This window comes from Thunnus maccoyii, chromosome 3 (genome assembly GCF_910596095.1).
Source record: "Thunnus maccoyii chromosome 3, fThuMac1.1, whole genome shotgun sequence".
Classification (NCBI taxonomy): Eukaryota; Metazoa; Chordata; class Actinopteri; order Scombriformes; family Scombridae; genus Thunnus; species Thunnus maccoyii.
This window is the reverse complement of record NC_056535.1, coordinates 14879103-14891217: the sequence shown is the minus strand read 5'-3', so window position 1 is coordinate 14891217 and position 12115 is coordinate 14879103. Positions and strand designations below refer to the sequence as shown.

The 12115-nt window shown below is 40.5% G+C and overlaps 1 protein-coding gene across 2 annotated transcripts; it reads right to left on the bottom strand.

Annotated features, from left to right (window-relative positions):
• Positions 1-710: 710 nt before the first annotated feature.
• On the bottom strand, positions 711-7547 carry prph (peripherin). 2 transcript variants are annotated; one of them, XM_042406400.1, is made up of 9 exons: positions 6911-7547; positions 5091-5151; positions 3914-4009; positions 2837-3001; positions 2628-2753; positions 2320-2540; positions 1830-1882; positions 1618-1691; positions 711-1478 (listed from the first exon to the last, which is right to left on the bottom strand). In XM_042406400.1, exons 1-9 carry the CDS (start codon positions 7456-7458, stop codon positions 1407-1409), a joined length of 1416 nt encoding a protein of 471 aa, XP_042262334.1. In that variant the 5' UTR covers positions 7459-7547; the 3' UTR covers positions 711-1406. The 2 variants fall into 2 exon arrangements, with proteins under 2 accessions (XP_042262334.1, XP_042262333.1); XM_042406399.1 differs by having other exon boundaries at positions 1416-1691.
• Between the last annotated feature and the right edge of the window lie 4568 nt (positions 7548-12115).

The window sequence follows — 12115 nt, the reverse complement described above, 5'->3', positions numbered from 1 at the left end:
TAGTTTGGTGTTTAGTTTAGTTTGCTTGTCTGCCGTTGTTTTCTAACCCTCCTCGACATTTTTTAAGTGTTTATACATTTTTCTAATAAGATTTATTAAAAGAAACATTTTTTAAATTTAATGCAGATATTATGCGCGTGATGTCACCGTGCAGGAGGCACCAAGGTTCGTCATTCACATGGAAAAAAAAACATAATAAATTTGGGGTAATCTGCTGGACGACCAGATTTGGTAAAAATTTAGGGATGAGGCAGCTGCAACATGAAGGTAAAAAAAGAGGTCTTACTCTTTATTTTCTTTGTGTTGTGTGTTTTTAATGCTGAGATTCATCCCGAATGAAAAGTGTGGTACAAATCAAAGGTGTTAATAATAACAACAATAATAATATTAACAACAGTTTCCTGAATTAACCATGTTAATGTATTTACAAACCAAACGGCCAGAGTGGTTGGTTGTGATCAGACAAACACTGCGTTACATAAATGTGTTATGCCCTTGTCCCTGTCTGTGCACACCACTCATTCTGAATGACTGATAATAAAATTTGTCTCTCACAAGTCCAGGATGCGCTTGAACATAAAGTACAACAAGGTTTTTATGGATAGCCTGTATGGAAGAGGGCACTGGCCTTAAAACCAAGGCCAAATAACAATCTTGTAGTAAATATAAATGAAAAAGTTATGTGAACAGACAACACAGATTTGCTCCAATTAAGTTTATTTGCTCTTACATAATCATTCATCAATCATGCCAGATACACACAGCATTGCGAAGCACATTCAGTAAGTCTTTTCCATCAATGACGGTCATCTTTTCATTTTCTCTTGTGTTGCATGTTTATTAATAATTCATGTCTTTGGAAATTTGGAGGCTGGAACAGTAAGAGGATAGCAAAGCTTCTAAAACAAATGCAAATAGGTTCATTTATTATCGGTTTGTCCTTTTAAGGTGTTGAACAAAGGGCAGTGTCTCAAGTTTTGTAGGTAAGTCATATCTACGACACAAACGACTAAAATCATAAACTTCTCAAACTATTTCAGACTGTTGTTTAATAGTCTGCTACAAATATGTGGTCATCTAAGGATTCCACAGGATTGCACTGTAAATCAAGGCCTCGAGTGGTATGTTAATAAAGTGGTTCAGCTTAGCCCTACAGATGAAACAAAGTGTTCAGCAAACGTTAGGTGGCTTTAATAGCACCAAAGTGACACTGTCTAAAGGGATTCATTCAACATTGCACCTACACTGAGAGAATCTTCGCACCTATACTGAGACAATGAAACACAACTAGCCAGAAACAAGGACTAAATAGGTCAGAGTTGTTTTTTTCTAATTTTTTTCTTTTTTTAAATGTTTTTTTTCCCTTATCATGGCACTAGCCTTCACATTATCTAATCAGATTTCATCTACTCGTTCTTGTCATCCTTGTCAGTGTGGCCGGAGTCGGTCTCCTTCTCCCTCCTGGACTCCTTCACCACCTGATAGAAAAGAAACACTCAGATTAGAATTTAATTTATAGCTCTTATGTTCCTCACAGTTTTCTCACACAGCAAAAACAAACCAGTAACAAATTTTTATTTTATGTCTTGTCATTTTTGTTAAAAAAAAAAATCTTACCTCTCCATCTCTAGTCTCAACTGTCTTTATCACAACAGTCCTCTTGGTCCCACTGTCTGGAGTGTGTTCATATTCTATGAAAAGCCAGATTAAAAGAGACATCTACATTGAGATACATTTGCGTTTCACAAAACATAAGTTTTCTTTCTTTGCTGAATCACTTTTTTAAGATTTACTTCAGTGGTTGAAGTCAAAAGAGAACCATAGCTTACCTCGCTCACCAATGTGATTTGTCATGCCAATATTGAGGATGGGAACAGTAATCCTAAACAGGGAATATAAGATTAAGACTTGTTTAACAATTGCTCTGAAGTTCTTAATGGACATAGATTAAAAACCGTGTCTGTTGCAGAAAGATAGCTGTAACATTTTGCAGCTGTAAGGTGAAAAAGTCAACATCCAGAAAGTCATCAATAACACAAAATCACTTACAAACTCCTTACTTTTACTACTCCGTCCTTTTGTATGAGTCCAAAGAGCCATACATATCTATATCTATGAGCAATTTAGAGTCTCAAATCCATCTGTCATGCATGTTTTGTTTTTTAATTCAAGAGGAAACTGGATCATTTAGAGGAAAATACTTTGACCTCCACCCAAAAAATTGCTAATTCACCAATGTCCACCTTGTGTCCAAAGTTAAAAGAGAGAAATCTATAAAATATTCATGCAAAAATTGGACCTTGGTATGTGCTCCCTCACCTGCTCTCCTCCCCCTCCAGCAATTTACGATAAGTGGCAATCTCAATGTCCAGAGCCATTTTGACATTGAGGAGGTCCTGGTACTCCCGAAGGTGGCGAGCCATCTCCTCCTTCAGGTGGCGGATCTCATCCTCCAGTCTGCCAACATTATCCTGGTAGTTGCCAATCTCATTGCCAAACTGGTCCTCCATTTCACGCATCTGCCTCAGCAGAGCCTCATTCTGAAAAACATAACATTAAAGGTTTAATGTGTATAATGTAAAGTTACAGATTAATACAGAAAAATAAGAGGTGGGGTTTGTCCTCACCGTGTTCTTCAGTGCATCAACTTCACAGTTGAGAGACTGAATCTGCCTCCTGGACTCGTTGGCCTCCTGCTTGGCCTGCCTCAGAGCGTCACCGTTGCGTTTTGCGGACTCAGTCAAATCAGCAAACTGCAGGAACAAACATGAAGCACAACAGCATGAGCATGTGTTTGTGTTTTCTAGTGGGATCATCTGTCTGTCTGTCTGCCTACCTTGGACTTGTACCAGTCCTCAGATTCCTGCATGTTCTTCAAAGCAATGGTCTCATACTGGGCCCTGATGTCCCTCAGAGCACCAGTTAGGTCTGGCCTGGAGGTGCTGTCCACCTCCATCTTCAGGTGCTGGGTCTGGACGCTCACTTGTACATCCTGGATTTCCTGATAATACAAGCATTTGCACAAACACAAATGTTGAATCAAAACCTTGGCAAGAGTTTTAAAAATGTAAAAAAAACAAAAAAAACAAGTTGCATTTATTTAGGTGCAAGGAACCAGTTTTAGCCCCTGCATTCACCATCAGTATCCTCCAGGGTTCAGTTCTGAAACTCCTACTTTTCTCTTGTTGATGTAATCACTTAACATAGCTTTTGATCCATATTATATGCTGATGATACTTAAGTAATATTTTCTTTTCCTCCTAGCAAAGCTCAGTGTCAGACTAAAGACCCATCTGTGTTTCTAAAAAAAAGTGTCTGAACGTACACATATTTCTTGCTTACTAGCTTAATATGTTAGTTTGTCACAGTGCTAGTGGTGACCGACAGCTTAATGTTGCATTAATGGTACTTTTTGCAATATATTGTATGAAGAGCGCTTAATCTACAGTAAATAGAACTTAACTTGTGTGGCGTGCCCTGGTAGCCTACTGGTTAAGATGCATGCCAAATTATTGCAACATCTCCGGTTTGATTACATGTCATTCCCTGTCTCTCTCTCCCTCTGTTTCCTGTTGTCTCTCAACTTTTGCTGTCCAATAAAGGCAGACAATGTCCCCAGAAAACGTAACTTGTGTAATAATCTAAATCAGTTGTAGAGAAAGAGTTTAAGCACATGAGTTACATCCTGTCGTCTAATCACTGGAATGGTCTAATTAAAGCCAAATGTCTTCAATCATTAAATCTGATGGTATTGTATCATGAATACTGAGCAGTATTGCAAGTCATCCTTGATAAATCTAGATGGTTATCTTTAGGCCTTCAGACAACAGATTGTTATAAATTACTCTTGAAAAAAGGAACTTCACCATTTCTACACGTACAGTGGTAAAAGTGCAGATGTGGCACCACTTACTTCATCATGGATCTTCTTTAGGAATTCAATCTCATCCATCAGAGACTCAATCTTCCTTTCCAGCTCCAGGCGGGACAAAGTGGCATCATCCACATCCTAATTGTTACATGAGATTAACATAGTTTACGTTGCAAGAATCATCTACTGCCAAAACACTTCATCATAAGTGTCTTTTTTTTTCAAATAATATGACTTCTGCGATTACATTTCCATATCAGCAGGTGATAAACAATTGACAGTCCTTCCCACGGTTTGGGTCAAAATGGTTAGGTTTATGCACAAAAACCACTTGGTTGCGGTTAGGGAAAGATCATGGTTTGTGTTAAAACAATAAAATTCTGTAAAAATTTCCCATTTAACGGCACTAAAATGCCGGACATGACAGTAAAAAATATCCAGTAAAAATGTTGCATTTAACAGCACTAAAATGCTCGACGTAGCGGTAAAAAGTGTCCAGTTAGTGGTCTACAAAAGGTCCAGCAATAAATTCCAGAAACCCATTCTGTACCAATAAAACAAACTACTGTCACAGAAAACCAGTCTGGACCAAAAGTCTGTGGACTACTAGCATAGAATACCGGTCCCAGTAGTTTTTAATTATTGCACCAGTTGTGTAGCCATAGCCATTACCAAATTTTTATGGTTTTATGTTTTTTTTATTTTAATGTTCATTATGTTCACCATTTTAAGCATGCTAACGTTTGCTAATTAGCACAAAAGTCAGAGTTCAGCTAAAGGTGATTTGGTCATAATTGACAATGGTGCTAGATGAAAAGTGAAGGGATTACCAAAGTCATTAGGCTCCATCCTCTCAGCACCATCAATGTCTGCACAGAATTTCATGGCAATCCTTTCAGTACTTTAGATATTTCAGTCTGGGCCAAAGTGGTGAAGTGACTGATCGACCGACAGACAGACATCTCCATCTCTAGAGCCAGCATGGCTAAAAATATTCTAAAAATATTTATATTAAGTGCCTTAGTGAAAAAAAAAAGTATCTGTCCACTGCAATAGTCTGATGACAATTTATAAATCTGGTCTGGCATATTACTGCTCACTCCAGGGTGACACTGGAAGTGTCGGAGATGAAACAAAGCTGTTCATTTTGACCTGCCATCCGAGCCTGAGGACACTGTAATCAATATGGTAATCATGGTCCAGAGAGCTGAGTGTTTACCTTGCGGAAGGCAACCAGGTTATTCTCAGCATCTGCCCTCTTCTGGGCCTCCTCTTCCAGCCTTGATGACACAGAGAGAGACAGAGTATTTCAAATCATTTAGGAATCTCTTTCAGACACCCAGAATCTCTTTACAGAAGACAGACAAAGGAACACTTTTGTTTTTTTACACGAACATACTTGCCGTCTAAGGTTGCACCAGGGCATCAGCTGGCAAAAAGCTTTCTAGATCAATTTGTTAATTCATTGTCCTGTAAAAAGGTTTTGGGAGTATGCCCAGTGGGATCAGCAGCTGCCCTTTTCAACTAAAGCGTTTTTCTCTACAGTTCAATAAGGTCATCTACACAAACTCAATAAAGTAATATAGACACACTTCCTATCTCTGTAAAGATTTTAAGCTGTGACTGAAGATTTAATATAACTAGTAAACAGTCAAGGGACAGATAAGGCACAGATTATTTCAGGGTAATTGTATAAAATCTACTGTATGTTGAATTACTGCTCCTGCAAAAATGCAAAAGTGAAAATGAAAATAGAAAAAGGACAATATATTCAATTTCTGAAAGACTTCTTACCATAATGCTCCAGCAAACTCAGTTAAAATTCATGAGTCACTGGGATGAGTCATCATAAATTATATAAAGATGTCAGATACATAAGTTTGCTCATTCTCCGATAACTTTTATGAGTAATGGGGTCGATATCTGGATGTCTGGATGTGGGTCTGTCCTGTCAGACAGAAGTCATGACCGGGCTGCACATAAAGTAGATTAATGTGGAAAGCATCACAGAGCGGAGCCTGCTTCCTCATCTTTAATTCATGTGGTGTTACAGGGGGGCCTTTTGTCCTAATGGGGTCTCTGGCACCATCCCATCAGCAAAGAGGGACACTGAAAACACACCTAATGGAGTCACTGAGTCACATTGATTTTTCCTGATGCTATTCTCACCATGCCTGATATTCAACCTCTCTTCCTCTGGTCCCATTTCCTCTCTCTTCCCTCCCTGCTCCTCAGTCGACCCCACCCTGTGTCTGGTCTATCCGTCTGTCCTCCTCCTATCTCCTCTCATCTCCCTGTGTGCATGTACATAATTCTGTGTGTGTTTCTAAAAGTCTGTACATTTGCATTATTTAAAGAACTCATTTGTCACAGCCATATTTTTCTGCAGGTCACTTTGCTGTCACAGATAAACATAAAACCTTGTTTTATGTTTAAATTGCCAATGTGCAAGACATTCTGTGAAGATATAGGCTCATACACTGCAACAAGCTGATACACATGATGCAGGGCAGTGTCTGTGGTGTCCAGTCTGCTTGAAGTGCCACACCCTACACCGACATCTTTACTGGACTCAAGTGGCAGACGCTCAGGGACTCTCCCCCTCCTCTCTGCTTACAGTGGACAATGGACTCTGTATTGTTACAACGTCAGTGAAGGATATCATGCTGGCACTGGTTGCCCACACCCATGGCTCATCTTACAGTGCATCACTGGCAAACCCAAATTAGGGCAATATTGGAATAAAGAGGGGAGAAAACAGTTGTAAACACAATATGGCTTTGTTGTGACAGTATGATGGAATGGAACAGTTTACATCTTTCTCTGAAAAGTGGTACTTTAATGTTCTCAACATGAGGCCAAACAATTCTTCAAAATATTTGATTCTATCTATCTATCTATCTATCTATCTATCTATCTATCTATCTATCTATCTATCTATCTGTCTAGCTCAATCCTATCATATCATATCACAGGCTTCAGTTAATTGAGCTTCATGTCTTCATGCATGACACTTTTTGTCATCATGTTGGTACCAACCTCTGCTTGACCATGGCCAGATCCTCAGCCAGGTTGTCCCTCTCCAGTTGGTACTGGTCCCTCTCCTTGCCGATGTTGTCCATCTGGCGCCGCAACTCCCTCAGCTCCTCCTGGAAGATCTCAGAGGCGCGATTGGGCTGACCATGCTGCTGCTGGCCTTTGTACTGGGTGAGTTCCTGCTGCAGTGCGCCATTCTGCTGCTCCAGGTAGCGCACCTTCTCGATGAAGCTGGCAAAGCGGTCGTTGAGCTCCTGCAGCTCGGCCTTCTCATTGCTGCGGGTGGTGAGGAACTCCTGGTTGACGGCTTCAGCCAGGGTGAAGTCCACCTTGTCATAGGAGAGGCGAGGGGGCTGGGTGCTGGAGCGGGAACGCTGTTGGTGGTAGACGGTGGAGCGGGATGCCACAGCAGGTGACACCGAACGCATGTAGCGTCCCCCGGACATGGGCATGCGAGAGAATGCAGGAGAGTAAGAGGACATGGAGATAGGGTGTGGGCTCCCAAAGGTGCGTCGATAGGACGTGGAGGTATGCATTGCAGTGTGGCTCATGGTTGGTTTAGTTCTGTTCTCTGCCGCTGTTCTCTCAAGAGCTGGAAAGATGGAGAAGCTTGGAGATGCTCGTCAAGCAACAGGACATCAGACTGAAGAGGCTGGGGGTTTTATACTCACAGGCTTGCTATCCCATCATCCTCACACCTCCCCCTCCCTCGTTTTTCCTCACCCCACCCACATAAACCCTTCCTTTCTCAATCACTCTTCAGCATATAAGCTTTAGCCACTCCCTACCCTTCAGATATAGACCCTGCCTCTCTGTGCTTTCACCGGCGCTCTGTCTTGCTCTCTGTCTCGACAGCTCCACCCTTTTAACCAGAGCACTTGGCAGGAGGCCAGACTGACTTCCACATTGCTGCTTTGACAACTAAAGATGTCTGCTCATGCCCACCCCTCCCCGCGTCTCTGATTTATGTTTGACACTTTACACGGGTGCTCGCTTATTGAGTCTTAGTTTTGATTGTTGTTTCTCAAAGTTGTTCCTTCACATCGTCTTTTACTGCCTGCACTTGTAATGCAGGCAAGAGTAACATTACTAACAAATGTGTCCAGGATTCTGTTACCGATTCCTCTATAAGAAAATGCGAAATTGAAGCTTAAATTGGATCACGTGGATAAATTGATTTTGATTCTTTTTCCCCTCCATTTGTCTCGCTCCCTCACTGCTCTCTGTCTCTCTCTCCTTTTACAGTAATGGAATACTTTATTGATATCCTGGGTGTCTGGGGCAGAGCCATGACTCTGCAGTTATTCTATCCTTTTGAAATGCACTATATCCTGTAATCCCGGCTAGAGTACAGGTTGTGAAATAACTGTCAGGATTTCTGGGGGGCAATGGGTTTTTGGTGCTGGTGATGCAACAGCAAAGTTGTCCAGAGTCTGAACCATCTGAACTCAGATGGCACAGGTTGAAGAATAGTGAATATAGATATAGCCGTTTCAGGGACTCAGTGGCTTAACCAGCACAAATTATTATAAGGTTAGGAGGATATCATCAAATTTCTAATAGTTTGGTGTTTCATGTAACTTTTAAAGCAATTATTTAATTAGCTCTTGCAGCATATTATAGCCAACTGAGCACAGTCAGTGCTTGATAATGATGCTCTTTTAGCTAGTCAGTATTCGTTATTCAGCACTTTTAGCCCAGAACATAATGTCTTTTGCTCCAAAGTAAAGTTTAATAATTTTTCTCTCACTTACCCCAAGACTTTTTCTGAAATCACTTGAAGTTGCTACAACAAGAGGTAAACAAGACTGTTATAAAACCATCAGCAGTGTATTAATTAGTTTATATTTCTGTAGAGATGTTTGAATCCTATTTGCAAGACTGATAAACAAAGATGTACATGAACTCGCCCCTTGAAAGCTATGATATCTGTTGTGATGTCAGTTTTGCATTACTAAACTAGGCACTGATGATAGCATCAAGTTATAACTCAGGATGACATGGCAAGCAAGCAGAAAAGTACATTAACACTATTCAGTGCCATAAAAAGGTTAAATATTTTCAGATAACTGTTGATGTACAATAGCTGGACATCACAGGTAAAAGTTATCTCTCTACAGACTGTGTGTGCATTTGTGTGTGTAAGGACTATAGTCATTTTAATTGAGGTCTGTAGATAGGCTACCAATCCAGCATAAAGTTGACGTAATTCTGGGCATGCTCAGTGCTGACTGGGTGTGTCACTTTCTTCCCTTTGTGTCCCCAGTGATGTTTGGTACCTCTTGTCTATTTATGCTCTCTTATATCTACTATAATCCACAACCAAATAAAATATTTTTTGCCATGTTTTTTTTTCTCTTCCAGACACACCTCACACTCTGTGTTACAGATCAATCAATACTCAGCACTGTTTCTGATTAAATTTAACTTTCCTCTTCCTAAGAGAGCATCTGGAGCACACTGTAGTAAAAAGTGATATAGTTATCTCTTTTTTATCTGCCATTCATAAAAACACACACTTACACACTTGATTTTCCTACTTCTACTGTAGGTCTGCATGACTGCTGCTGCTGAGGCCTGGCTTTCTGTGTGTAATAAATGGCCCATGTTAGTCGTGGCCCTGTAATCTAATCAACCTGCTTTATGGTCAGTAACTCTCTCCTCTCCCTCTCTCCCCATCTGTCTCACTCTCTGTCTCACTCTCTCTGCTCAGAGCTCATCTCACTTCCTATTCTTTTTCCAGATCCCGCTCCAACCTGCACATATGGCCTCTCTTTCAGGAATTTCTTATCAGTGGTAAGACCATCTGTAGTACTGCACTTTAAAAAGGGCATGTATGTCAGAAACACACACACACATGCAAAAAACATACAACTTAATGATTTTGGACTCGACTGTGTCAGTAATACTAACCTTCTGCCAGATGTTACCATTAGCGATTGATCCTTCTCAGAGAAATCCCACAGGGGCCATAAATTCAATCATGCTTCTCTGACAGAATTAAGCTAGAATATCTACTCCTATTACCACACATTGAACTTAGAGTATGTGTGTTATGTTTCAAATCTAAATAGGTATTTCGATATCCTAGTCTTATGGGAAAATAAGGGTATAATTATATTCCGTTTTCATTTCATTATGGACGGGTGAGAGCCATCATATCTTCCTATGTTCATGTTCATGTTCATGTTGGGTGTGGCCTCTGATAGGAAATCTGATTAAATGTGTCCTCAACAGCGATCTGCAGTGACAACAGCACAGAGCATTGCTGCAGAGGGAACTGCGTTTATAGCTACGTTTACAGCCTCTGTGTGTAGGATGTGAAAATGCCCTGACTTTGACGACTCATAGTGGTAGCATCCCAACCCTATTGCCAGACAAGAACGTTAGTATTGGACAATTCTGTAAAACTCTGGATTATGTCTAAAGCCAACTTTTTTCAAATTATCTGTTTTTACAGCTTATCTGTGCATGTCAGCTATGAAAAGATGGTGGTTGTTGCATGATTCACAGTTAAAAAAAATCCTTATTCATCTTATACTGGCCCTTTTATGCAGCCCCTCACTTCAGTGTCTGTTTGAAGCAGGCTGTTTTAGCTCTTGTCTCTTTAAAGACCCCTCCTGATGAGCCCTGATTGGTTAGCTTCCAGAAGCTGTGTCACAGCTGACTTCAAACTATAGTGGTAGGATTTCACTTATATTTCTCGTTCTTGACTTGAAATGTCAACACTCTCAAATACGTCCGTACATGTTTGAGCCAGAATCCGATCCAAAATATACAAAGTGAACAATGCATGAAAAAACCTCAGCACAAACCTTAGCAACCAGTGGATGGCCATTTATGGGTATGCATGACAATCTGACATCAACTCGTCAGCAAGATAGAAAAAAACATTGCAAACTAAGTGTTCAGGGCAGGTTGAACCCCTGGCTTTTGACTTGCAGGGAGCATTTCTACATACGTTAACCTCAAGTTTTGTGACTTTGACCACATTTAACATAGATATTTGACATCATAACAGTATATAAATAACAGAAAACCTCAAAAAGGATAATAGGTCCCCTTTAAATTCAGGTTATGTGCAGCTTTAAATAGTGGCTTTAATTTAACATAGTGTGGGTAACTTAGTTTCTTTTATGTGATAGCTGAGAGTATAAAGATAGACAGGAAATTAAGGGTGAAAGAGGAGTATGACTCAATTAATCAAAATGAGGACATTGTGGTTATGAGGAATACGTCTTAACCATTTGACAACTGGAACACCCTGACCAATAGTTTCACTTTTGTATGAAAACAGTCTTCCAGCATTGGCAAAAGGTCACAGCATGAATATATATGCTGATTGTAGGCTGCAGTGAGGCTGATTGCTACATCCCCAGAGTATAACGTGATTTGCGCAGTATGGAGGACAGATGAAGGAAACTGCATCTCTTTTAAGATCTGTTGCTAGGGAGTGCTGAACAACAAGGAGTAGGTAAAATTAATCAGAGCTGTGAGGCTGCTAGGCTGGTGTCACCTCACCAGCCGAGCACTCATCTCCCAGATCAAAGCCCAGAGTTGAGTCAAAAGTTGGAAATCTGGTCTTGTACTTTGATAAACAGAAACCAGTACAGTACCTCTCCAACCTTTGCTTGGGGCTTTGTGACACTCCAGCCAGTAATTGTGGTTTGCTTCGACTGGGACAAGTGGTGAGGATGCTGTGACCTATTGAAGCTGAAGATCCAGGGCTGTCAAGGCCAAGCTTGAGATCATCTGTGAAAAATGATGGCCTGTTGGGTCCTGTCCCAGCTGCAGAGCACATTACGAGTGAACAAAGATGGCCAAACGGCACTTGGTACATGTGACCAAGAGACAAGTGAACAGCCAAGAATGATTAACGACCGTGTTTGGTAATTAGTGTAATGGAGCTCTGCAGTGTAGGAGGATATTCATCTGGAATATGTATGTAAGTAAAGAGAGAGGCAGTGAGAGAGGACATTGTAGAGTATTGCATGCATGCATAATACATGCCAATACAAACTGAAATCCCAAGAGGCTTTGATGAGAAAAGCTGAACAGTATGTATGTATGTATATTTTACTGCATAGAGACCTACTTGTATAGGAATACAACAGACCAAATTTTGAACTCAGTAAAACCAAATATTGGGACATAATGCAACAGCTTTTATGAACTATTTGCTGGAATTTGATTAATGCACGCTAACCA